Source organism: Sarcophilus harrisii, chromosome 2, assembly GCF_902635505.1.
Source record: "Sarcophilus harrisii chromosome 2, mSarHar1.11, whole genome shotgun sequence".
Taxonomy (NCBI): domain Eukaryota; kingdom Metazoa; phylum Chordata; class Mammalia; order Dasyuromorphia; family Dasyuridae; genus Sarcophilus; species Sarcophilus harrisii.
Window position 1 is genome coordinate 48,779,967 of NC_045427.1, and position 26,639 is coordinate 48,806,605.

Consider the following 26,639-nt stretch of genomic DNA (forward strand, 5'->3'; position numbering starts at 1 on the left):
CCTTCTATGGTAGGTCCCTCTCCAACTTGGCTTTGTGTGGTATCTTCCCACCATTAGAACACAAGCTCCATGAGGGTAAGGATTGCCTTCTTTAATTAAATATCTTTTTCATCAGCATTTAGAGAACACAGTGCCCTGGCATACAGTAAGAGCTTAATAAATTATCTATCATTCTATCTATGTCTTTCTGTAAAGTGGGAAAAAGTAATAAAGGAAGATGGAAAAGTGATCCATAAAGTGAGAGGAAAGTATTGCCGAAAATAAATATAAAATAATCCCAAGGAGTGGAACTTCCTTTTATAGGATCATAGATTAAGACTAGGGGGACCTAGTCCAACCACCTCACATCACAGAAAAAGAAAGTGAGAGCCAAAGAAGTTGCAGGATTTGCTCCTTAGTTCATCAAAATAGTAAGGATGAAAGAAGAGCCAAATTTCAGGTCCTCTGACTTCAAGTCAAGCACTCACCACCATATTGGGATGCTTTTGATGAAAAAGGAGACAAAAATTGTCTTTTCTTAAATGAATCATTAAGTAGAAGAGGCAAGTACTATATTTTTGCTGATGATCCTTTCCAACTTTTAAAATGACAAATCCTGAATAATTATTTTATGCTGTAATTTAATTTTAATAAGTTCATATCATCTCCCCAATTATACTGTGAGTTCCTTAAATATAAGGACTATATATATATATATATATATATATATATATATATATATACAGCTATGTGTAACCTTACCAGTATGCTTTTTGCATCTAGTAGGCAATCAATTTTGGTTAATTAACAGGTTAAAGCCTACCTGAAGAATTAAAACTATAATAGAAATAACTATTTAGAGCAGCATGCCTGAAGCCCAAGTCCCCAGACAAAGGAATGGAACTATATGAGTCACAGCCTCCAACACCAGACACCAAGACCAAAGTGAGAAAGACTAAGATCCAAAGCAAAACCAAGTGGTTCTAGTTTCTCATGGTCTTAGAGAATTCAATAAGAAATTAGGAACTTCAAAGTATTCTTGATAAAAAGACCAGAGCTACAGAGAGACTCTTAAGTATAAACAAGAGTTAAGACAAACATTTTTAATAGCTTTTTATTTTTCCAAATACATGAAAAAGACAGTTTTCAACATTCACCTTTGCAAAACCTTGTGTTCCTACTCCATAACCCCTCCCATAGACAAAAAACAATCCAATATAGATTAAACATGTACAATTCTTCTAAATATATTTCCATATGTCATGGTACACACAAAAAAAATCAGATCAAAAGTTGAAAGAACAAAAACAAGCAAAAAGCAACAAGCATAACAATAACAACTACTAAATATAAAATACTAGACTTTGATCTATATTGAGTCTCCATACTTCTTTCTGGATGTGGATGTCTCTTTTCATCACAAATCTATTGGAATTGTTCCAGACAAACATTAAAAGGCAAACATATATGGAGACTGATAAGGAAGGAAACAAGAATAAACTTGAAGGAGATGATATTTATACCCTGTGAGCCCTATAAGCATCTGAAATCAGAGAGGAAATCTAATTAGACAGAAGGCCTGGATGTATGGTTCTGTTATATTTAGATGATCTTAAAAAGAAAAATAGAAAGGAAGAAAAAGAAGACTAAACGGGGAGGAAAGGAAGGTTATAGAAATTTATCTCATCTAATCAGATAATGCAAGTACAAGTACACAATCAACAAAGAAGATGGAACAGGTTAAGAAAGATTTCTCCTTTGAAATGTTGACCATTTCATGGTCATAAATATTTTTATCTTTAGATAAAGATAGATAAATAAGATAGATAAAAATATCTTTAAGGAGGTAAGAATATACACTTATAAACACACATCTGGGGACAGAAATGCATTTCATTTGACAGGAAAATAGCAGGGTCAAAAGGGACAAAGGGATGGGAAATAAGGTATGGGATTATTTCTAAACAAAACAAATTTTAGTTAAAGATTCATAAAAATATAGGTCTTTATGCAGTAGCAAAGAATTGGAAGCTGAGGTGGTACACTTAAACTGGGGAATGGCTGAACAAGTATGTAATAGAATAATATTGTACTGTAGAAATAAGAAGGATATGGCTTTTGAGAAAATATATGGCATTAGACAACAAAGTGATACAATGAATAGAGCACTGGGCCTGGAGTAAAGAAAAATTTAATTTAAATTTAGGCTCAGATACTTAATAGCTGTGTAACCCTGTGAAACTCATTTAACTTCTATTTGCCTCAGTTTCCTCATCTATAAAATGGAATAATAATAGCATCTACTTCTCAGGGTTGTTGTGGGAATCAAATGAGATAATAATTTTAAGGTACTTAGCATAGAACCAGGCACATAATAGGCATTATATTAGCTAACATTAAGCCTGGGAAACTTTAGCTGAACTTCACTGTGCATCTGTTCATTTAAGTCTTCCTAAGTTTTTCTGAAACTCATAGTCATCATTTCTTACAGTATAATAATACCCAAATGCAATGATATACTAAAAGTGATTCATCCATGGCATCTGAAAGAAGTGACAGTTCTTTTTCCTTGTTACCTATGTTTATTCATTTAATTTTTTTTCCTTGTCTTATATCTAGCATTTCTAGTTCAATGTTGAATAGTACCGGTGATAATGGCTATCTAAACTTCACCAATACTTCTTCTTTGTTTTAGATAGTTAATACTTATGTTGAGGAAAGTTCCATTTATTCCTGTGCTTTCTAATATTTTTAACAGCAATGAGTGCTTTGTCATGTGATTTCTTGTTTTTGCTATTGATATGGTTGATGATGTTTCTATTTTTCCTAATACTGAACTATCACTGCATTCCTAATGTAAATTCAGCCTAGTCATATATCTTTGTGATTTATTACTGTAATCTCCCTGCTAGTATTTATTTAAAATTTTTGCATCAATATTTCACTAGGGAAATTGGTCTATACTTTTTTTTTCTCTGTCTTTACTATTCTTGGTTTACATAAAGACCATATTTGTGTCACAAAATGGATTTGGTACAGCTCCTTTACCTAATTTTTTCCAATTTGTAAGTTATTAGAATTTTTTGCTCTTTAAATGTTTCATAGAAGTCATATAAAAACTCATCAAGTCTTGAAGTTTAAGTTCTTGCCCCCATTAGGGAGCTTGCTTATGTCTTGTTCAATTTATTTCTGTCAACTAAGATAAGGTTACTTAAGCACTCTATTTCTCTTTCTATTAATATGGGCAATTTTTGTAGGGCAGCTAGATGATACAGTGGATATAGCATTGACCTGGAATCAGGAAGACTCATCTCCCTGAGTTCAAATTTGGCCTCAGACACTTACTAGTTGTGTGAGGTTAAACAAGTCACTTAACTCTATTTACATCAGTTTCCTCATCTGTAAAATGAGCTAAAGAAGGAAATGGTCAACCATTCTAGTTTCTTTACTAAGAAAACCCAAACGGGATTACAAAGAATTGGATATGAGTAAAACAAGTCAACAACAATAAATATCCATCCATTTCATTTAGATTGTCAGTTTTATTAGCATAGAGTTGAGCAAAATAAATGCTAATAATCACTGTTATTTCTTCTTTATTGGTTGTAATGAATAATTGTTGTTTTTAAAGGGGCTTCATCTAGTTTGGACCAAGAATATATCTTAAAGTTCTCATTAAATCACTTAGAATGGGATAATCATAGTTTAGAATGCTGCACATCTCCCAACAAATTAAATACCAAAGAAGGAATCAAAAATTAAATAACTTGTAAATTGGCCATAGCTATGTTTCTTTCTTTTTGAAATGGTAATGTTGAGTTCTTACATTTCCATTTCTTAAACTATTCTAGAAATTGATATCCCAGACAACTCAAACTTGACATATGCAAAACATAATTCATCTTTTCCCCAAAACCTCTTTCTTCCCAATTTCCTTGTTATTTCAGTAACACCACCATCCTCAATGTCATGCACAGCTCCTCAGTTATACTCCCTCACATATCCAATTTGTTATTAGATCTCATCCTTTCTACCTTCACACCATTTCTCCTGCAAGACCCTTTCACAGTCACCACTGTGCAAGAGGCTCTCATCACCTCTGACAGAAGTTATTACAATATCCTTCTAATTAGTCTACCTGGCTGAAACTTTTCCCCCTTCCAATCTGTCTTCTGCTGTCTAACAAAATTATTTTCTCAAAGCCCATCTTTGATCCAGACATATCACTTAGAGCTCCACATTCAATAAACTAAGGGGTTCCCCAATATCACCAGATCAAATAAAAAATCATTTCCTTGGCTTTTAAAACCCTTAACAACCTAATCCCTTCTCACTTCTTCCCTCTTCTTATACTTGTGTCCCCTCTACAATCCAACTACCCTAGCTTACTTGCCTTTCCTATTAGACGATAACATTCTCTCCAGACTTCAGGCATTTTAGTTGGCTATCCCCCAAGACTGAAATGTTTTCCCTTCTCATCTCTGACTTCCTGCAAAACATAGCTCAAGTAAAAGATACCAGAGGACAGAAAGAATTACAGATAAGCAAGACAGTTTTGAAAGCTACAGACTAAATTTATTATACATTTATAGAGAAAAGGCAAGTTGTACATAATAGCGATTTGCAGATTTAAATACTTTATTTTTTCTGTTGTACTATATAAAAGGCTACTTTTATTTGGTGTTTGTTCAATCAAAATACAAATAAATTCATTTATTAAAAAGTTCACATCCTATTTTCTGTAGGAAGTTTTCTCAGCTCCCCTCTCCCACCTCACACCAAGTCTTCCCTCTGAAATTAACTTACACATACACTATATATTTCTTATAGGCACAAAGTTATTTGCATGTTATCTCCCTCATAAAAATGAGCATCTTGATGGCATGGTAGGGACTGTGTTTCTGTCTTTTTTTTTTTTTTATGATCTTAGCACATAGGAAGCGCTTAATTAATTCATGCTTAGTGACAATAAAATAGGTGTCATAGTAAAAGTAAAGGTACATAATGATCAACTATCACAGGACTTTGCCTGGCCTGATTTATGAAAGTCATTTAATCCTGTTACAAGGAAGAGATTTCAGGGAAAAGTGATCAATAATACTAATCTAACTTAAAAGTATATTGCTAGCAAAGTCAATAGTTAGAGGTGTTGTAAACACTACATAAACTACTACATTTTAAAAGTTTGGATAACACCCCAATCTCATGGAACTACCAAAACACCCTACTTCTGTTCACTTTCCTAATCCAAACCTTATCATATCTGTTCACAAAGAAATATTTCATTTTGAGAAAGAATTTTAATATAGATGGACAAATAAGATAAAACTACCAAATCACGCAGAACCTAAATTTCTTCAAATGAAAATGCAATCACTAAAAACAAATCATGTTGTTTTAAATTAACTAATAATTAAAGCAACTAGTTTGTTGTTTTAAGATTTTTGAAAGCAACATGCAGTTTGAGAATTAAGCTTTTCCAATATAAAAGCATTGTTCTTGGTATTGCCTAAGATTAGTATTAAACAGCAACTCAAAATTTTATATCCCTGCTTTTTCTTCCAGCTCATATCTAAGAGTGGTAGCATTCAAATGCCCCAGGATGATACAATTCATTAAGAGTCAAAACATTGTCTATATTTTCCTAGATCATATTTCTTATTCATCATTATTATATAAATAAATATGGAAGCATAAATTTGCTTACTGGGATTTATCATAATAGAACAGAAAGACTAATTTTTTTTTTTCATAATTTAGCTCAGGAGTTTTTAGCCATTTTTGCATGATGGAGCCCAGTGGCAGTCTGACGATATATTCTAAATCTTCCCAAGAATGTTTTTAAATGCACAAAGTAAAATATAGTATTGTAAAAGAAATTAATTATATTGAAACACAGTTACCCAAAGTTAAGAACCTTGACTTGCTTATTCCCATATTGTGACAGACATTGTAGTAAAAGAATCTAGTATGTGGGAGTAATCCCACAACTTGGGTTGAAATCTTAGCTTTACCATTTATTGTAGCTTTTGCGACATTAGGAGAATCTTTAACCTGTTCTTTAGCTTCATGAGCTGCTTGTACCAGCTTAATTATCATCTTTATACAGATAATTCATAGTTCTATATAGCCAACCCCATTCAATTTCCTGATCTTCAGCCTTACATTACCAACCATATATTTACTATTACCAACTGAAAGTTGTTGATACATCTCAATCTTACCAAGAGCAAAATAGAATCCACCATCTTTTCCCCCAAACTCGCCCCTTCCATATTTCACTGTCCTTGCTACTTCATTCTTCACACACTCTTATGAGTCATACAAACTGGATCCCTCTCTGCCTTTCATGTAGCTTTCCATCTCCACTCTTCATGCCTCCCTCTGATCATCCCCAGGCCAACAATATAACCCTTCTCTTCTTTGTTTAAATCCCTGTTCAAGGATCATTTTCCAAAAGAAGCCATTCTCTGATTCCAACTGTTAGTGATCTACTTTCCCTACCTCCCAAAAAGAAATATGCCTTCCTTTCATTTGTATTTAGATGAAAGATACATCTAATCTTTACTTGTTTTTTTCCCACTTCAGAATGAATGTAAATTCCCTGAAAAGTTGGGGCTGTTGCATTCTTTGGGTTTGTGACTCTAGTACCGAGGATAGCACCCAGCACTTTATTGCTGGTTGATTATGATTTTATCCACATTCAAAACTAGAAGGGGAGGATGGAGCAAGGAAAGGGAGGTATATGGGGCTTCTGGGAAATAAATTGGTTTCCTGAATTCAAAGACATGAGAATTAATAAAGAACAACATCAATGGAGACGTGACCTGTGTAAAGGGTAGTCACAGGGAGAGGAAAAGCAGAGCCAGAAAACCAGAGAATGTGTTCATCTTCATATCAGCCATCACTTTTTGGATGGCCATTCTAAATTAAAATTATATGCAGCAGAAGAAAGCTGAGTTCATAGGAAGAAGTGAAATAAAGGTATTCTGTGTCAGGGAGAATTTAATCAACTAATTAAAGTCTATTGAATGCCACAAGACCAATACACATTTTCCTACCTTCCAGCAGTTTACAATCTAGAAAGATGGCATTCAAAAGACAGCATCCTACCCCATAAGGAAGAGGACTTGGCTTCACTTCCCACTACTGATATTTACTGATTGTGTGATCTTACACAAGTGATTCCAACCCCATGGGCCTGTTTCAAAATGAGAAAGGTGGGCTGAATAGCTTCTCAAATCCCTTCTAGTTCTCAAGTCTATGAGTTCCTATTCTGACCTAATATAAATCGAAGTTATTTCACATTCCTTGTGTCTTTTTAAAAACACAACTCTTAGGATTAGATGTTAAAGTATTTTGAGATGCCCTAGATGAAAGATAAATTTATGACTAGATTATAATTAATTTCTAAAAGCCTGTCCTAAAGCTTGTGAGCACATTGTCTTAGCTAATGATCGGGTCTAAATAGAATTTTCATTTTGCAGAGAACAGGATCAGCAGATGGAGAAGCCCCACTCATTGTATGAAGTTCCAGGCATTCTACAAACAAAACCTGCCAACCATATGCCTTGGGAGCTGAACAACAGGAAGAAAAATGTAGGGAGAGCATCCATATGGTTTACTCTACATCCTAAGCTTTCTTGGTACTCACCAAACTCAGTGAGTCCAGAATTCAACATACTGAGCCTAGAACAGACACAGCTAAGCGCTTCAGAGACACTAGTGGCCAACAGGTTCATTTTGGTTTGAAGCTGAAGAAGCTGATTAATGGAGCTTTAGAGCATCTTTGACTCAATGAAACCTACAGTGTATCTCCTTCACCCCTCTCTCCCACTGAAAGATGCAATCTCAGAATTATAGATGATTCAAGCCTGATAGGAAGCATTTTCAAGCCCCTGTCAACAAAGCAGAGCTGACTCAAAACAAAATTCAAATCCAAAGGCTTTAGCAACTGACCTAAACTCAAATTGGAGCCCTCCTAGTCAATTTTTCCAGAAAGGTATTCCCTTTCCCTTTTAATTATAAAATAAATTCATTTCCAATAAAGAGAATGACTCTATCCCCTGCAACACAATGATTCATTTGATCAGCATTTATACCTGTGAGTTCAGCCAAAGACCAGAGCAATTTGGAGTCAATAATTGTTCCACTCTTTGAGGTTTTCTGATGATTACACACACCATGATCATTCCTGATCTGTAAAACTAACTTTGACACTTTCAGTCTGGGGTATACACACACACACACACACACACACACACACACACACACACCCCACACATGTTTGAGTGGAAGCCCAGGGTCTTCTATATAGCTGACATTCTCCTTTCTACTCTTTCTCTTGTTGTTCTTTTACATTCTACCAAACTTCTCACAAATCTTTACATTCTGCAAAGCACTTGCCATGTATTATAACTGAGCCTCAAAAACTCTCTAAGATATGTCTTATAACAATCCCCATTTTATACAGATAAGCCTTTTTTCTGAGGCTGAAAAAGATTCAATGGCTTGTCCAGGTTTAATCATCTCATAAATGTCTAAGGAAGGACTTGAAATCAAATCTTTTTGGTTCCACATCTAGGACTCTACATCCCCTAGCTGGCATTAACTAAATTCAATCAGTCCTTATAGCTTCCTTTGCAAACCACAACAGAAGAGAATACAAAAAAATTGTTTCTTAAAAAGGCCATAGCAAGAAATATTGCCTATCAAAATATTTTCATTATTTAGGGAATAAAAAAGGGTGGGATAGGAGTTCCTGGTTTGGCTATTATTATATTTTCATGATTGCTAATGTGACAAAATATCATTGTTTCATCTCTATTGCCCATTTCAACACTGAGTCAAATTAGTAGAAACCTTAGTGATAGGAATACTTGGTTATGTGTCTGAACTAAAAGGAAAATTTTAACTTATTTGTATAAAGTAATTATCAAATGTCTATTGAGAAATGTCAATTTCCAGTTGCACTGGAAACTGCTTTTAGAAATAAATTGCATAACCAATGACTGTGCAAACTTACAGAAATGCAGTGTTCAAAACACTTTCATTTTTAAAGGAAAAATGAAATCCTATTACAATCTTAATACATTCCTGCACATGAATTAAAGAGGGGTTCACGATAGAGGGTAGGGTAAGGAAGCCCTTTAGAAAATATTTAGTCCTACCTTTTTTATATAATTATAACAAAAGCATCCCTAGGTTTAGAAATCAGTACCTATAAGTTCCTCAAGCTCATTCCAAACATCACTGAAACATTTAGTCTAAACTCTAAACATACGAGGCTCCAACAGATAGTCAACATGAGAAAAAGTCTATTTTCCCCCTTATTCTTAAATATATGAATCTACACATTTATTTACTTGAAATCAAATTCTATTTGATAAGGATGATATTTATAGGAATTTCCTTAAAGCCACACCATATATGTCCCATTAAGGTCTGTTCTTGCTTTTTAAACATCTTTAATTTTTTTGATTATATAAGCAGAAAAGGATCTTGCCCCCCAAAAGCACAGTTTCTATAAAAATTAAAAGGAAAGAAGTAAATTAGGAGAAATGTCAGTAAATGCATACATCAAACAAAGATCTGGCAATACCCAGAATCTAAGAAATTAATTTATTACTCAACTTGACAATGAAGAATCAACATGAAGCTGCTGGTAACCACATAGAAACCTTTTCAAATCTAATAGTCACAGGGCAATAGGTTTAGAAATGGAAGAAGTTTTAGCATTTATCCAAGCTAGCCCCTTCATTGTTTAAGGTCTCAGGAAGGAGGGACTGTCCTGTGCTTCCTCAATGATTTAAAGAATGGTAAAGTTCTATATTGCCCGGATCTCCAATGAATCATGTGCAAGACTATAAATCAATGTAGGCATTTTGGAGAGCAACAGAGAGTGCACCTTTTGACTCAGTGACTCTATTGCTAAGAGTCTAGCCCCAAAATGTCATAAAAAAAAATTAAGCCTTTTCACATGAACAGACAATTTTCAGATAAAGAAATTAAAGCCATCTACAATCATAAATCACTATTGACTAGAGAAATGCAAATTAAGAAAACTCTGAGGTACCACAACATAACTCTCTGATTGGCTAGGATGACAGGAAAAGATAATGATAAATTTTGGAGGAGTGTGGGAAAACTGGGACACATGCATTGCTGGTAGAGTTACGAACTGATCCAATCCTTCTGTAGAACAATTTGGGGTTATGCCCAAAGGACTGTCAAATTGAGCATACCTTTTGATCTAGCAGTGTCATTACTGGCATTGTATCCCAAAGAGATCATAAAAGAGGGAAAGGGACCTACATGTGAAAAAAGGTTTGCAGCAGCCTTTTTTATGGTGGTAAGGAACTGGAAACTGAGTGGATGTCCCTCAGTTGGAGAATGGCTGAATAAGCTGTGGTATATGAACGTTATGGAATATTATTGTTCTATAGGAAATGATCGGCAGGATGATTTCAGAAAGGCCTGGAGATATTTACATAGATTGATACTAAGTGAATTGAGCAGAATCAAGAGAACATTGTACACAGCAACGACAAGATTATGTGATCAGCTATGATGGTTTTTTCAAGAATGTGGTAATTTCAAGGCAGTTCCAATAGACCTGGGATGTGTCATTCATATTCAGAGACAGAATTATGAAGACTAAAAATAAATTGAAGCATAGTATTTCCACCTTTTGTTTATCTGTTTTTTCTTTCTTTTGTTTTTTTTTTCCCCTTTAGGTCTGATTTTTTGTACATGACAAATATGGAAATATATTTAAAAGAATTACACATATTTAACCTATTTCAGATTATTTACTATATAAGGGAGGGGAGAGGTAAGGGAAAGAGAAAGGGAGAAAAACTTGGAACACAAAATCTTACAAAAAAATGAATGTTAAAAACTTTACATGTATTTGGAAAAATAAAATATTATTGAAAAAAAAAAATTAAACTAAGCCTTCTCTCTACAAATAAATTTGTGAATAATTGTGTTTTTGTGCAATTATATCCTTAGTTGCTATATCCAATTTTTAAAATGAAAAAAAAAAAAAACCTAGAAAGAACAAACCAAGGTTTCTTAAGCCATCTTCTAACATACATGGTATTGAGCATGGAATACTCAAAGAATGGAAGGCAAGGATCATCCAAAAGAAAAGGGAAAGTCACATGATGGATTTGAACAAGATATAACACTTGAAAAAAAAATCACACAGAAACAGTATAAAAGATGTCTCAAAGTGAAGCAAAACATATTTATAGGCTCCATCGGTATTCTTTTAATTCAAGAATATATAAAGAAGTTCCTCAGAATGTTGGGTATACCCTTTGAGAAGACATGAATGTAAATCACACAAGCTGGGCAGGCAAGAATTGACTGTGCATCTCTGTCACTGGAGGGAACACTCACAAATCCATTGCAGTGCTCAAGTACATAAATGTGGAGAGGCAGAGGTCTGAGAACAGAGTCTGGAAGATCTGGCCTCCAATTGTCACTGGCACATACTAGCTGGGTGACCCTTAGCAATGCACAGAATTGCTCGGTGACCCAAGGAAAGAGAGAGGGAGAAAGGGAGAGTACTGGAAGGGAGAGGAGAATGGAACAAGGAGAAGGAGGGAAAGGAGGAAGGGAGGGAAAGAGGGAAAGTGGGAAGAAAAAGAGGGAAGGGAGGAGAGAAGGAAGGAGGGAGAGAAGAAAGGAAGGAAGGGAGGAGAGGGAGGGAAGAAGAGAGGAAGAGAGGAAAAGAAGAAGGAAAGAAGGGAAGGAGGAAGGAAAGAGGAAGGAAGGAAAGAAGGAAGGAAGAAGGGAGAGAGCAAGGGAGGAAAGCTGGGAAGAAGGAGGGAGGAAGGAGGGAAAGAAAGAAGAGAAAGAAGAGAGAAGGAGAGAAAAGAAAGAGCTTATTAAGTTTTTACTATATTCAAAACACTGAGCTAAAAGCTGGGGACAAAAAGAAAAAGAAAATACAGCCCCCACTGTCAAGGAACTCAAATTCAAATGCAGTAGAGAAAACATATAAAAGATTTCAACTCTAAGGCAGGTGGAAAGAACCCATGGTCAATAGGATACATGAAGGAATAGCAAACATGGAAATAAAGGGATTGCAAAGCAGAATCAGCAGAGTCAGAAATGACTACATACTGACCAAAATTTAAAGAGAAAATGAAGAAAAAAAGGAACCTATCAAAAGTAGTAGAACTTTGGGCAGTCTTAGGAGGGTGACATTGAACAAAATCCTTTTATTTGCTTGCCTGTTTGCAAATTCATATGCTTGTATCTTATAAAGGAGGAAAAAATTTGTCCTTACTTTGTAATTTTTGTTGATGGCTTATTTTAAATTTTTTTATAATTTAAATGAAGTATGTCCTGTGTGATTACCTAGTAAATTAGAACTTTTGACTTTACATATTTTGAAGAAATAGGTATTAACATTTCATTGACAGTTTGAAAAAAATATCTTAAGAAATAAACAAAATGAGGGATGACTCTAAGATCTAAAATGAGAATTTGGGGGCTTTATTACTGGCTAGTTGTATAAGTTACTTAACCTTGGTTGCATCAGCTGGAAAATGAGGAAAATAAAACTTAAACCGCTGACAAAGAAAAGTGATCTGTAAACTATAAAGCATTATATATCTATGAATGGTTACCATAAGGCTGATTAAATAGGTAGAACCAGTCACAAATTAATTTGAAAACATAATAAAATCATAAACATAAAAAACTTGTTTGCATTTTGTTTTCTTTCTCATTTTCTCCCTTTTTGATCTGATTTTCCTTGTGCAGCATGATAATTGTGGAAATATGTATAGAACAATTGCACATTTTTTTAAAAATATATATTGAATTACTTACCATCTAGGGGAGAGGATGAGAAGGAAGGAGGGAAGGAGGGAGGGAGGGAGGGAGGAAGGAGGGAGGAAGGAAGGAAGAGAGGGGGAGGGAGGAAGGAAGGAAGGAAGGAAAGAAGGAAGGGAGGGAGGGAGAAAAGAAGGAAAGAAGAAAGGAAGGGAGGAAGGGAGGGAAGAAGGAAAGAAGGAAGGATGGAAGGAAGGAAGGTAAGGAGGGAGGGAGAGAAGGAGGGAGGGAGAGAGGGAGGGAGGAAGGAAGGAAGGGAGGGAAGGAGGGAGGGAGGGAGGGAGAGAAGGAGGGAGGAAGGAAGGAGGGAAGGAGGGAAAGTTCAGGGCTTTGTCTCCTGGGCCAATTCAGTCTTTATTTAAAAATATAAAAAAACTTAACAAAAGATACCATTTCTGACAGCAGTTACCTGAGCCACTATAAGATGATGAAGAAGGTGTCCGCCTGGAGAAGCTTTTGACTGCAAGACTCTGACCTCTTTGTTTTCGCCGCCAGGCTGTCCTACACTTGGAGTCAATACTCTGCTTGATTCGATACCAGTCAGATTCTGTGATTCCAAATTTATAAAAAAGGTGACCTGCAAAACACATCCCAAAAAAGCCCTGTATGAGATAAATGCCTTCTATGGGTATACAAATATGCTGATCAAAGCATCCACCCAAAGAGCACTGTGAAGGTAATGAACAAATTCAGAAGACATTTCTCAGACTACTAAGTTCATGATCTGAAAAAAATCCTTTTATAAGAAAATCCTGAGGGGACAGCTAGGTGGAGTGCAGTAGATAGAGCACCAGCCTTAAAGTCAGAAAAACCTTAGTTCAAATCTGGCCTCAGACAGTTAACACTTCCTGGCTGTGTGACCCTGGGCAAGTTACTTAACCTCAATTGACTCAGCAAAAACAAACCAACAAACAAACAAAAAAACCACAATCAACAGGTTACCCCTGAAAACAAGATCAAAATATTTAAAAAATAAGGATTTTAAAATATATTTAATTTTAGACCAACTTAACCTATGCTCAACTGTGTTGATTCCAATGAAAGAAATTGTGTCACCGAATGAAAAATCATGTATGGATTCAAATAAGAAGCCTATTTGCCATGAGAGTTAGAACAAGTCACTTTATAATTCAGAGCTTAATTTCTCAATCTATAAAACAATGGGTATCAAGTGAATTCTGTACTCCCTCCCACAAAGGATCTAACATGAATCTAATGTCTAATGTAACATCTAATTTCATGTATTTAATTACATGGGTTTTTTTTTTGTTTTGTTTTGTTTTTTATCCAATCTAGAACTGATGGATGCTTTGTTTCTATTTCTTTTCTATCTATGGATATTTTCATTGCTAGCAATCAGGTGGCATAATGAATAATGCTGGCCTTGGAGTCAAGAAGAATTGAATTTAAATCAAACTTCAGACATTTATTAGCCATTAAATCCTGGCCAAATCATGTAACCTCTCTTAGTCTTAGCTTCCTCATCTATTAAATGGAAAAATAACACCATCCTAATTCAAGTGGTTGTTGTGAAATTAAAATGAGAATACACATGGAAAGTACTTTATAAAATTAAAAGAACTATAAAATGTTGCTTATTTTTATTATCACTGTATTTTTGTATATACTGGATACTTTCTGTCTTTGACTTCCCTCATAAGTTCACTGGATCAAATGATATATAGTCACTTTCCTGCATACTGAAATCCAGAATGCCTCGACCAATTCACAGCTGCAAACTCTTAAGTTTGGATATGTTGTTCCATTATGATTAGTGCAATTAATATAACAATTTATCATTTCTATGATTTGTTTAGTGACCTGCCCATTCAGAATGCTATTTCTTAGATCAATACTACTAGAGTGATCATTCTCTAAACGTCATTTGCTTTACCTGCAAAATGGGAAGCAAATTAGACCTTAAACTTTTTCCATTCACAATGATACCAGATATATAAGTACATAAAATAGATATACAAATCAAACATTTATTCATAATAAATCATAATTTTGCAATCCCCACATTCAGTTATGAGATCCCAGTTTAAGAAATTGAAAACTAGATGACTTCTAATATATAATCCCATGATCTTATGATTCTAATCTCCTATTTTCTAGGTCGATATAATTTTTTGTAAGTATCTTACACATTTATAAGATAAGTGACTATCTTACAATGTCACTTTTAATAAAAAAATGCCACTGAATCCTGAGATACATGAATTCTACAATGTTCCCATCCAAAAACACCACAGGTCCTTAGAAGGTAATATTTCTCACAATACTTAGCTCTATATTTTCCTTCTCATTGCCCTTCCTGTTATATCTTCTTAGATGTGAGATCATCAGTCTCTTTAATATTATTATGCTAATATTGATCTTTTTAGAATTCACCAAGTTTTTCTTTTAAGAACTTCAACCCTATTTCATTTGGTTCACTTATACTTGTGGTTTGTTTCCCATTTTCGTTGATCCCTTTCAGCACAATATGGTTTCATACTTTGTCTTTTTAATATCATACTTCATCTTTTTTTTAACTTTATCAATAATTATTGTTAAAATATAGTATGCCCAAATCCTTCCTGCTCTCAATTTCACTTATTCTTTTATTTTCAATAACATTAAGAGAATTTGATTTTATCTCTCTCCCTCCACCTCCCATTCTTACACTATTCCCCCTCCAAGGTTTTAAAGCTCTTAATTCTCTGCTAAGGGAGAAGGTCATCCTGTAACCTTAGTCTGGGGATTCCTCATTTATTAGTTTTTCCATCTTAAATGTACAATTGTGATGTCATGCCATTTTCCCTTTGAATTTATGGACTCCCAATTCAATCTCCACAAAGCTGACTCCATACCCACTCCCCAAACACAAACTTCTATCTCAAAGAGGAATTTTTCTCCTGAAGGGCTCAGACATGCATGTGTGATTTTCCCACAGTTTTCTTGCTGCAAATGTAACCTATTGAGCCTTCCTTTCTATAGCTTCTTTGCCAGGGCCTTATCTGGGCTAGGCTGTCTTTCTGTTTCCTACAGTTTCTCAAAGGTTCAGCTAGGGTTCTCAAGGATTCAGTAAGACTGTCCAGCTAAATACTGTGGCAGAAAGACTCAGAAACTAATGTCATTAGATCCATTCTTCACTTTTTCCAAGCTTATTCTTCTGAGCTTTACCATCCCCTTGGTCACTAGCTTTTTCCAACTCCTAGAAGGAAACCAAAAGGCTAATGCTGAAAAATTAAAGAATGATCCCCTTAGACTCAGCTGGGGAAAACTCTTTTGATCTGCTCCCTCTCGATCTCCTGACTATCTTCTTCCTCCTGTACAGCATTAAACCTTTATAACTAGGTCTGTGCTTCTGGTCTCCTGACTCCTCCAAGTTTTTCTCCCCAGGGCTTCAAAATCTGCTCTAAACCCTCTAATCTTCTTATAGAGTCTCAGACTTGGTTTGATTCAAAGGATTTCATTTGCCTTGGCAAAAGGGCCCCTCCTTGGGAACCTACCAAAAACTTAACTCCTAAGGTTAATTCCTAAAATTTCAGCCAACAAACTTAGATTAGCCAACTCTCAGACTATAGATCAGGAGGGTCTCAGTACTGTGGGAGGTCCAGGCACAACAATGGGCTGATTCGTTGACACTGGTATTTATTTTTTCTAGAAAACTGAAAGGGTCGAGTTCTTTCAATGTTCTTGTTCTTATTATTAGTCCATTTACAGGTATTTTTCATAAGCATTGGATGTGTGGTGGCAGAAAACCATATGCTAGGCTATCTCTCCTTCTATCACCTTCCCAAAATCCTTGTTTTGTTTTGTTTTTTAATATTTCTTATAAGGATCTCCCAGAGTGCCTTAAATACAGGAAGATTAAATAAATATTTAATTGGCTTTTATCTAATTTCATTTACAACTTAAATTTGGGCTTATGTCCAATTCCACATTCTATATAATAGCTAGTATTCCTTTAACACTTACTAAAGGAGTAAATATGAATGTAGAATAAGTTCTCTCAAAAAAAAAATTCTCAACCTTCTTAATGATTTTAAAGTTCAAATCACAAGAACTATGTATCTCAGAACACTGTGACCTTAACTAGAAGGCCCATGAAATTTCACTGATTAACATAAAAAAATATGGTTGAAGTTCAGCTATTTAGTAATAAGCTTAAGCTGGAAAACTTTTTTGTTTTGACTACAAAGACAATGAAGCTGGACTATTTACTGAGAGTTAAAATGTATTTTTACAGTATCTTCCAAGCAGGACCAAAATACTTTTAGTAATCAAAATAAAGGAAATGTTTGGGTTGTGTGTTTTGCTTTTTTTTTTTTTTTTTTAAGCAATAGAGTTAAGATCAAGAGTTTCCTTTGTTTTAAAATATTATTTGGTGAAGGCATTTCTAATAGCACACATTCAAGCCTTTTGACTTCAAATGGAAATAAAGAACTTCAGAATCAGATGTAGGCAAAAAGAGAGAGAGAGAGAGAGAGAGAGAGAGAGAGAGAGAGAGAGAGAGAGAGAGAGAAAGAGAAGGGGGAAATAATTTAAAGCATGACACAATAGTGATTTTATAGAAGCTACAATGGACACTTCAAAATTCTTGAAAACAAAGGGATATCTTAAATAATGAAGTGACTCCTACTTCATTCCCTGAGATTGAAGCTAAATCTAAAATAATCAATAATCTACCTTCTTGCTATGGAAAAGAAGAATGTGTATGTGTATGTATATGTATATATATATATATGATTTGTGAGCCAGATGCAATTAATAAATCTTTTAAGTGAAAGATGTTGTACAAGCTATAAACTAACAAAAGTATTCCTGAAATGTATTGGCACATTTAATCCAAAGGCCATTAAACTAGAGAGGGAGAAAAAAAAATATTTTTTAAATCAGCTACCTCAGAGGAGAGCTACAAAGAAGGAAGAACAATTTAAATACCTACACCTTCAAAAGAAACAAAATCCAAGAAAGAAATCCCTCAATGTTTATAAAGAAATGTCCAAAGTAACAAATGAAGAATTGGAAATCTTAACAACAAGGTAAATTTAACTCCATAGGGGGCATCACTAAAACAAGGTGGCTAATAACAGCTAGCATTTATATAGGATTTGATGGTTTGCAAGCAGCACACAATAAAAATGTAAAAAAGCACTTTTCATATATGTTATTTCAGGTGATCCTAGCAACAATCCAGGGAGGTATTTTCTTTTAGTTGGAATGAAATTTAGAATCATCTGGATCAATTCATTATATACAGATAAGGCAACTGAGACCCAGAAAGTCAAGATCACTTGGCTTAAGGTCACACACAGAGGAAATGGAATTCCAAGTTTGAAACTCTAACCTACACTATGCAAAGTCTCTCAAGAATAAATTGCCCCTCTGACCCTGAGACTATTGTTAAGCATATACCCCAAAGAGGTTAAACATACGGAGAAAAGCACCAAACTGAGCAAAATATTTATACTAGCACAACAACTGGCAAAGTAGATGGCCATTAAATGAAGAATGGCTAGCCAAACAACATTACATGAATTTTTTTAAAGGATGAATACAAAGAATTCAGGGAAGCATGATGGGACATTAATATTAACAGAAAGGTATAGACTGATTATTAACACTGAATATATTTCTAAATCATCTGTCAGTGCACAAGCAGGCCATAACTTTAACAACAAAGATAAAAATCAACCTCAAATTAGAAGAATAAATGTGAGAAGATACAGTATACCTAAAACATCTCCAATCTGCAATTTGCAAGCTAGATATTGATGCAAAAGAACTAGATTTGAAAATTGGATTTGCCATTATCTGCTTGGTAATTGTGAGCAAATTCCATGATCTTAAGTTTTAACAACCTCATAAGCAAAAGAGAGATACCTGGTATTAAAATGGACTAAATAAGTTCTAAAGGTCTTGAGAATTAAAAATCTGTGATCTATCATCCTTAGTGTCAACCAAGGTTGCCAATACGCTCTTAAAATTCATTTGTAAAATTGTGAAGAAGAAGACAACTGTTCATTCAATAACAAAAAGCATTCTAAGGAAAACTAAGTTCATAGACTACTTGGCAATACCAAATGATTCTAAGAGCACTGAAAAATAAAACTAGAAAACATAACACAAATGGAAAAGATTTGTTGTCAAAATTTCTGCAACAATTTTTTACCTTAAATGACAATAGGCTTATCATAACTGGGCACTAATATTGAAATCCTTGTTGAATGGAAATGAATGAAAAACAAAATGGGTAAAGTATACTAAAAACCTTACTCTTTTGTTTTCACTAGTTGTGTGCGCATGCGCGTGCATGCACACACACACACACACACACACACACACATACATACACGTCTTCCAGCTCTGTAAACTGGCAAAAATATACACAAAGAAATATAAAAGTATGCTTTTGAATATTTAATCATTTAGCACAAGAAAATAAATTCTACTAAAATGAATTCTTAAGATTCACCATCCCTTTATCACTAAAAAAAAAAAATTATATATATGCAGGGAGTTTAATAGAATCTGCCAAGTGTTTTTACATTTTAGTGAAAAAGATAAATTTTATGTATTGTAGTAAAAATAAAAGTTTTAATTTGTGTTAATCTGACAACTCAAGACCTAGATTCTAGCAAATGAAAAAAGTGTCATTATCTCTTTAAAGGAAAAAAAATTGTATTGATATTTATAAATGACAAAAATTTCTAAGACATCATGTTACATAAGCCTTTTCAACAGCAACACAGAATTCCATCTGGATGGCAAATGCCATCACAAAGGCTGCCAAGAAAAACTAGCTTATGAATCAACAACGAAAATTTCTACCCTTCTGAAGGAGCTTGTGGGTTTAGAAATGACGGGTGTGATAGAAACCCAACTAGTGCACAAATGTATTTACATTTTACCAACAGCAGCACTATCATAAGACCTCAGTTCTGACTGAACCCTTAACTTTTAACAACAAAAAACATACCCCAAAGTTTGGATCAGTTCCAGTATGGCATTAAGGAAAAGAAATGATCTCTCTGGAACTATATTTGAACTGAATAAAATCACAATTTTTCTTTGATTTTCATAATGATTTTTACATATGAACTTTGGCAAGGCAGCACAAAATACATGCTTTTGAAACAAATCAATATTTCTCTCTAACAAGACACTAAGAACATTCTGTACTTGTATATTGCCCTTTTTTTAACTACTCAAAGAACTTTCTCATCTAATATTCCATTTGTTTCATAATCTGTGAAAAGCAAATAGGAGATATATAGTTATTCCTATTTTACATCAGAGTATCCAGACAAAAGAGAATTAGATGATCAAAGATCTTTGTTCAAGATCAAAAAATTAGTTGCGAAGTGTATGGCCTAATATCCACTACTACTACCCCAATTTTGCATTTCAAGGCTTTCTGACTTAGTTCTGTTCCAAGCTCTATATGTCACTAACTACTTGACCCTTAGGATGCTTGGATTCTTGATACCTATCTACCAGCCCTTTTATCCAAACACTCCACCCGCATATTTCTATATTCCCTTATTTCCAAAACTGTTTGAATTGGGGCTCCATCAACCTTCTCCAAGAGGCTGGAGAACCTGCAATAAAATTTGTTGCATCGGTACTGACTAAGACCAAATGTAGAATCCTATCTTAGAAAGGAATCATTAATTTTATATTTAAAAAAGGCAAAATGTTTTAAGGAACAGAGATTGAAAATAATTCATCTATTGTGTGCAGTACATGCACACTAAAGGACAAAAAGGAGGGGGTATGAAAGAATTGGGAAAAGAATAGAGAAAGAGCTTTGGATTAATAGGGGCTGGGAGGAATGGAGGAGGGAAGAAGAAAAAATCACCTTTCCATAACCCTTGAGATACCAGGTATCAACTGCCATACAATCTCAGTCACGAAATCATGGGGTTTTTTCTTGCCTGTATTTTGACTCTTGGTTGTTCTGATCCAATTTTCCTAATATGTGGAATTTTGATAACGTTATATCCTGACTAGAAATTATGTGTGTCTTCCTCATAATCTGCCAAAATGTCTAAAGTCCCTTCACAGTGTTGGTCCAAACTACTATCTGGGTTTTTTGCACCTTCCTTCTTTCCCGGAACCCTACACCTAATCTAACCCAGACTAGTTGACTTTCAATCTGAATGTCTTTTCATGATGCTCCTGTACCTGGAAAGCCTCTCCCAATCTTAGCTCTAACACTGCCATTTGGACTACTTATTCCCATCATTTAAGGCCTATATCAAATGCTATATCCAAAAGGAAACTCTTCCTAATTCTCCCATATATAAGAGGTCATCTCTCCTCTGAACTCTCACAGGCACTGTTTTGTATATCTCCTGAACTTATCATATTCTAATATTTTCTTGGGTATGTCATCATTATCTTTTTATCTCCCTCAGGACTGAGAATAATAACTTTCATATAATTTGCTTAATGAATACTAAAACAAAATGTATACGATTTTTATATGTTTCATAATATAATACAAATAGAAGTTGAAAATAATTTTGGTCTTATCTAAGTTAACCTGGCTTGACCAAAAGCTAAGAAAAACAGAATAAAACTACAAATTTTTCCTTGTAATACAAAGTCATTGCTATATTCCAGCATATCTAACTCATGTGGGGTGTTCAAGGAGGATCAGCATTCAGGAAATGGGCTAGACCAGGTTGAGGATAAGTAACAGAAGTAACAGACCTCAAACCTGTCAGTGAATTAAAGGTAAGTCTAGATAAGCATGTGAAGACTTTCCCCAGCAAAATGGGAAAATGAAAGCAATTTGTTCCAATGGCTGAAGCAGGCACTCTGAAAGGCTTCAAAGGTGCCAAGGTCATCCACTGAATCATGGCCCACTGCCAGTCATCTTGGTTTTTATCTTACCACTGGACTTTGATGATCCAGAAAGAGAAAGTGATACTGATGGCTTTGTGCAACTCTGCCAATACAAAATACATTCCCAACTCCTTTCAATTTAGCAATATCCTACAGATCCTTTAAGGGATTGCTCAAATCCGGTCACCAATTACTGCAATAGAAAGGGATATATTCACATATGTATGCATGCATATGTGCGTGTGTGTGTGTGTGTGTGTATATCTACATATACATATACACACACGTGTGTTGTTTCCAAAATAGCAAAAACAACAATAATATCACTATGAATAACAGCAGCTAGTATGAGTTAGTTCTCCTACCCATCATTTTCCTTACTGATCTGAGTATTTCCTAAGAACCTCTGATACAAAAATATTGTACCAGGTGCTATCGAGGATACAGGAGATGCATACAGGACATGAGTCTCTTCCTCATTTTGTTCTCTAAATTGTATTCATCCTATTTTGCCAATATACTGGCACCCTCATTCAGCCAGTGTTTTTATTATGTATTAACATCATGTACTGGGCACAATTCATAATTTTGGACTAAACAAAAGGTAAAGGTGAAATCTACCTGAGCTAAGACTCCAAACACATAAGAATAAGGCCTTTCTTCCTATTCATGCAGCAATGATAGCCAACAAACTTGGTCCATTTTAATTCTACGGATTAATTTCCCTTTTATTAGTTCCAAGAGACATTAAAGATTCCAAGTGCCCCCTTTCAGCTCTGGAATCTTGTGAACTGCTCTTCTGTTCCTTCTTACTCCTTTGGCAAGTCTTTAGACAAGAGCTGGAAATGATTGTCTTTCACATTCTTTGCCATCGCAACATTTTCTATAAGCACGGTTCAACTCCCAGTAACTTGTAATATTGCAAAATTCAGATAGTTTCTCAAATTATACCACTTGTAACAAAGCCTGTTATTGGGTTGAGATATAGGGAGAAGAATCACACAGTTTGTTTTTCATAAAGAAATTAAAAACAAATTCACTACTACTGTCATCTTAAATTCAAGGGGGAAGAGAAACATGAAACCCACTGCCAAGACACTTTAGTGTCTTGATATGTCACTAGTCCAGGAAAGAAAATGAAATAAACAGGAGAATACTGCCTAGAATAAATTACAATATTTTATATCCAAAAAAACATAGAAGCAAAAACCCAGTGCTACTCAACTAATATTCCATGTGACAATTACCCATATCCATATTTTCCCAGCCTCAAAGCCAAGTTAGTCACTTTTCTCCAGTGGTAATTCATTTATTCGAGAGAAAAATAAATACTCAGCTCTACCTATTCCAAAATTGTAAAAGGAAAGCCACTTTATCCTCTCTTTCCCTTTTTTTTTCCACTTCTCCTAAGCAAAAAATAAGAATAATATTCCTTTATCTTATGACAATAACCTCTTTCCTTCCTCCTTGCTTGGAGCCTATCTGTCTAGTTTCAAGTAAGAGAAGATACAAAGGCTGGTTTGCTCAGCCTTTTAAAGCACATGGCTAATAAGGCCAAAGACAATATCATTTCAACTTTGTTCTGTGTCCACACACCTCATTGCAAAAAGGAGAACATCAGTATCTGGGATGCAAATGATTGTGTCTGTTTTCATTTAGGAAACCAGCTCAAAGCATGGGCTTCAATATAAGTGTGTCACTTTCCTTCAGGAGTCAATGTCTGTGTATGTTACGAGAGCTGATGAGATCCCCAAATGAAATTATACACAGAGAGGAGAAGAGAACTTAGGATGTTACCCTAAATGGCATGATCTGGGGAAGGATCCAGCCAAGAAAACAGAGAATAGACAACCAGATAAGTAGGAAAAAAGTCAGGTGAAAATAGTGTTCCCAAAATCTAGAGAGATTATTTAATTTTTTTAAAATGCCCAAGCTACTCCCCAAGTCATGCTTTTTATTTTCCTACCTCTGTAGAATTGTTCATTCTGTAGACTCTTTCCTTGGAATATTTTCCCCTATACCCATGTTCCTCTGCCTTTTCAAATCTTCCTCATCCTTCAAAAGTCAACTCAGATCCTTTTCCCTCCTTCCTGACATCTTCCTCCTCTGAACCCTCCTTTGAACCTAAAACCTGTGAATCACTCATTCACAAATGAATCATGTTACTTCATATTGCTATTAAACTTTCCATATTTGCATACCTTATGATTCCAAGTAAAACTATAGACTGCTGGAGGGCAACATCTTATGTGCTGTGCTTCTTGGACTAACTCAAGGCACTGAACTCAACTGTAGCTAGAGTTAAACAGGTTTGAGTAGAATGAACTACTCTCCATATTTTATTGCATTTTTAAAAATCATGACTTAAAAAATTCTGGAAGCACACAATTGTATAATTAGCACTGCCCGTAAGCCAGGAACCATTATCGTTTTGTTATTATTTGTTGCATTTTATTGTGCTTCTCTTATTTTTTTTCTTGTGTGGCATGATAATTATATATGTATGCATATACTGGATTTAACATATTTATCTATCATGTTTAACATGTAATGGACTAGTTGCCATCTAAGGGAGAGTGTGGGGGAAGGAGGCGAAAATTGGAACACAGGATTTTGCAAGGCATAATGTTGAAGAATTGTCCATGCATATGTTTTGAAAAATAAAAAGCAGAGGTGGCCCTCAGGTCACTGACACCACGAAACCATGGATGTGAGTAAACAGGGATGTGTAAACTAAGCACAGGAAGATTAATCAGTTTGACCCCAGTTTCTGCACTGAGCAAAGCCACCCCGATCTTAAAAATTCCAAACCAGTCCCCCATCTACAAATTCAACAATGAAATCTGCTTCAATAAATTAGAAAGGAAAAAGAAGTCCCACAGATAGAAGATGATGGCAGCAAGTGATAACGAATAAATTCAGGAGCTCTGAGGGATGAGGTTCCCAAGGTTAAGGATTAGCCAAGACAAATACTGACATGAGAAGAAAATACAGATGTTATCACTAGCTGCTTTTGCATTGTAGTGAAGAAAGAGGTCAAACTTAGGCCAGGTTACTCGGCAAAACTCAGAAATGGGCCCAAAACAGATTAAAGTATACCTGGGAAATGTTTAACAAAAATAAATACAAATACAATACAATAAAGATAATATTAATTTGAGGTTTTCGAAGTCAGTGTGGCACAGAGGGATCTGTTTCTATTTGAGTTTGACACCAGTGACATACACTGTTTTGCTATCTATCACTATGGATTAAAAAAAAAAGTCCTAGGGACTATAGGAGAAATGTCTGAACAATACACAGTGAAAAAAATTTATCTGTTTAACTGTTTTGAAAATTAAACTAATTCCCCAAATTGGCAAGTGGCTGAAATGGCATTTTTCTTTGAAATGAATCTACTTTCTCCATGGTATATTGTAAATTTTTTTTTAAACCTAGTTACTTATTTTACAACACATTTTCATTATATTTCTAACAGGCTTACATGTGTCATTATAAAAAAAGTTAGAAGAGTAAAGTCAGTATCTTCAATTATATAAGCAAAAGAACCATCCTGGTAAAGTTTTCAGATCATGTTTCCCTGTGGAAATTAAAATTTTCTTTTAAAAAAAATTCTAGATTATTTAAGACATAGACTAACCTTAAATGCTCTTGGTTAGTTGCTCCAATTGTGCTGCTTCCGCAAGTAACCAATATAAAAGCTGATCTCTCAAAAGACAAATTCTGTCTTTTATGGTATAGTTTGTTCAATATAGCAAATGGTTTCTTTTTGTGCATATGTGCTCCTGCTTTTTTTAAACTAATATTGTTTCATTTGGAAATTTGATACAAATTCTGTCTGCTGTTATGTTCCAAAATAGTTTCAACTAAATGCACATTATGTTGGGTATTTTTTTTCCAGAAAAGGAAGAGGAGGAAAAAAACTTTGCTGAACCCAAAACATCTTCATAATGCAATAAGTAAGCTCTAGCTATCTGTATCATACACTATTTGAGTAACTCTAATTTCTCACTTCCATAGGTTTTTAAGCTATATAAACAACTGAGGAGATCCTAGCCAACAGAGTCAAGATTCATTACTTGACAAAAACTACTAGAAAAACTAGATAATTTTTTAGAAAGATTTAAGCTTTGACTAATATTTGATATACTGTAAGATAAGCTCTAAATGGATATAAGGTCATCTCATAAACAAATTATGGGGACAAAAAGAAAATTCTATTTTCAGATCTACGGAGTTCATGATCAAACAGGAGTCAAAATGAACAATGTAATTATATACAAAACTTAAATTTTTTGTACAAGTAAATCTAATGCAGGTAAATTAAAAAGAGAAACCATTATTTGGGGAGCAGATTGGAAGAAGATCTTTGCGTCAAATTTCTCTGATAATGGTATCATTTCTAAGTCACAAATTTAAAAGAAGAGAATCATTTAAGAACTCATAAAAAGTCAAAGAATATGAACAGGCACCATTCAAGGGAAGAATTCCAGGCTGTCTATAGCCATAAGAGAAAAAAAAAATGTTCTAAATAATTAATAAGAAAAGAAATTCAAATTGTAGTAACTAAGAGGTTTATTTAGCAAAGATGATACAAAAGGAGAATGATAAATGATGGAGGAGCTGCATAAAAACAGGCACATCCATCAGTGTATTACTCAAGGAGGTCTGAATTGGTAAAGCCATTTTGAAAAGCAATTGAAAAATGTTCCCCCAAAATACTAAACTGTGTATACCCTCTATATTATCACTACAAGGATTTAGACACCCTCCAAAAATTAGATCATGAAAGAGCAAAAGGTCTTAATTATACAAAAAAAAAATATTTATAGCAGCTCTTTTTGTAGTGGTAAAGAAGTAAAAATTAAGAGGATCCCCATTAGTTGAGAGCAGCTGAACAAATAAATTATGGTAGACAAATGTAATACAACACTACTATGACATAAGAAGTGAAGAAATAAGAC

The 26,639-nt window shown here is 34.5% G+C and overlaps 1 protein-coding gene across 10 annotated transcripts in view; it reads right to left on the bottom strand.

The window, feature by feature from the left end:
* BANP (BTG3 associated nuclear protein) overlaps nucleotides 1-26,639 on the bottom strand; it is a 232,420-nt gene that overhangs the window by 108,617 nt on the left and 97,164 nt on the right. For all 10 annotated transcript variants that reach the window (XM_023495102.2, XM_023495104.2, XM_023495103.2 and 7 more), the window contains one exon: nucleotides 13,241-13,408. In XM_023495102.2, the coding sequence (XP_023350870.1) occupies nucleotides 13,241-13,408 (168 nt within the window). The remainder of the gene's footprint in view (nucleotides 1-13,240; nucleotides 13,409-26,639) is intronic.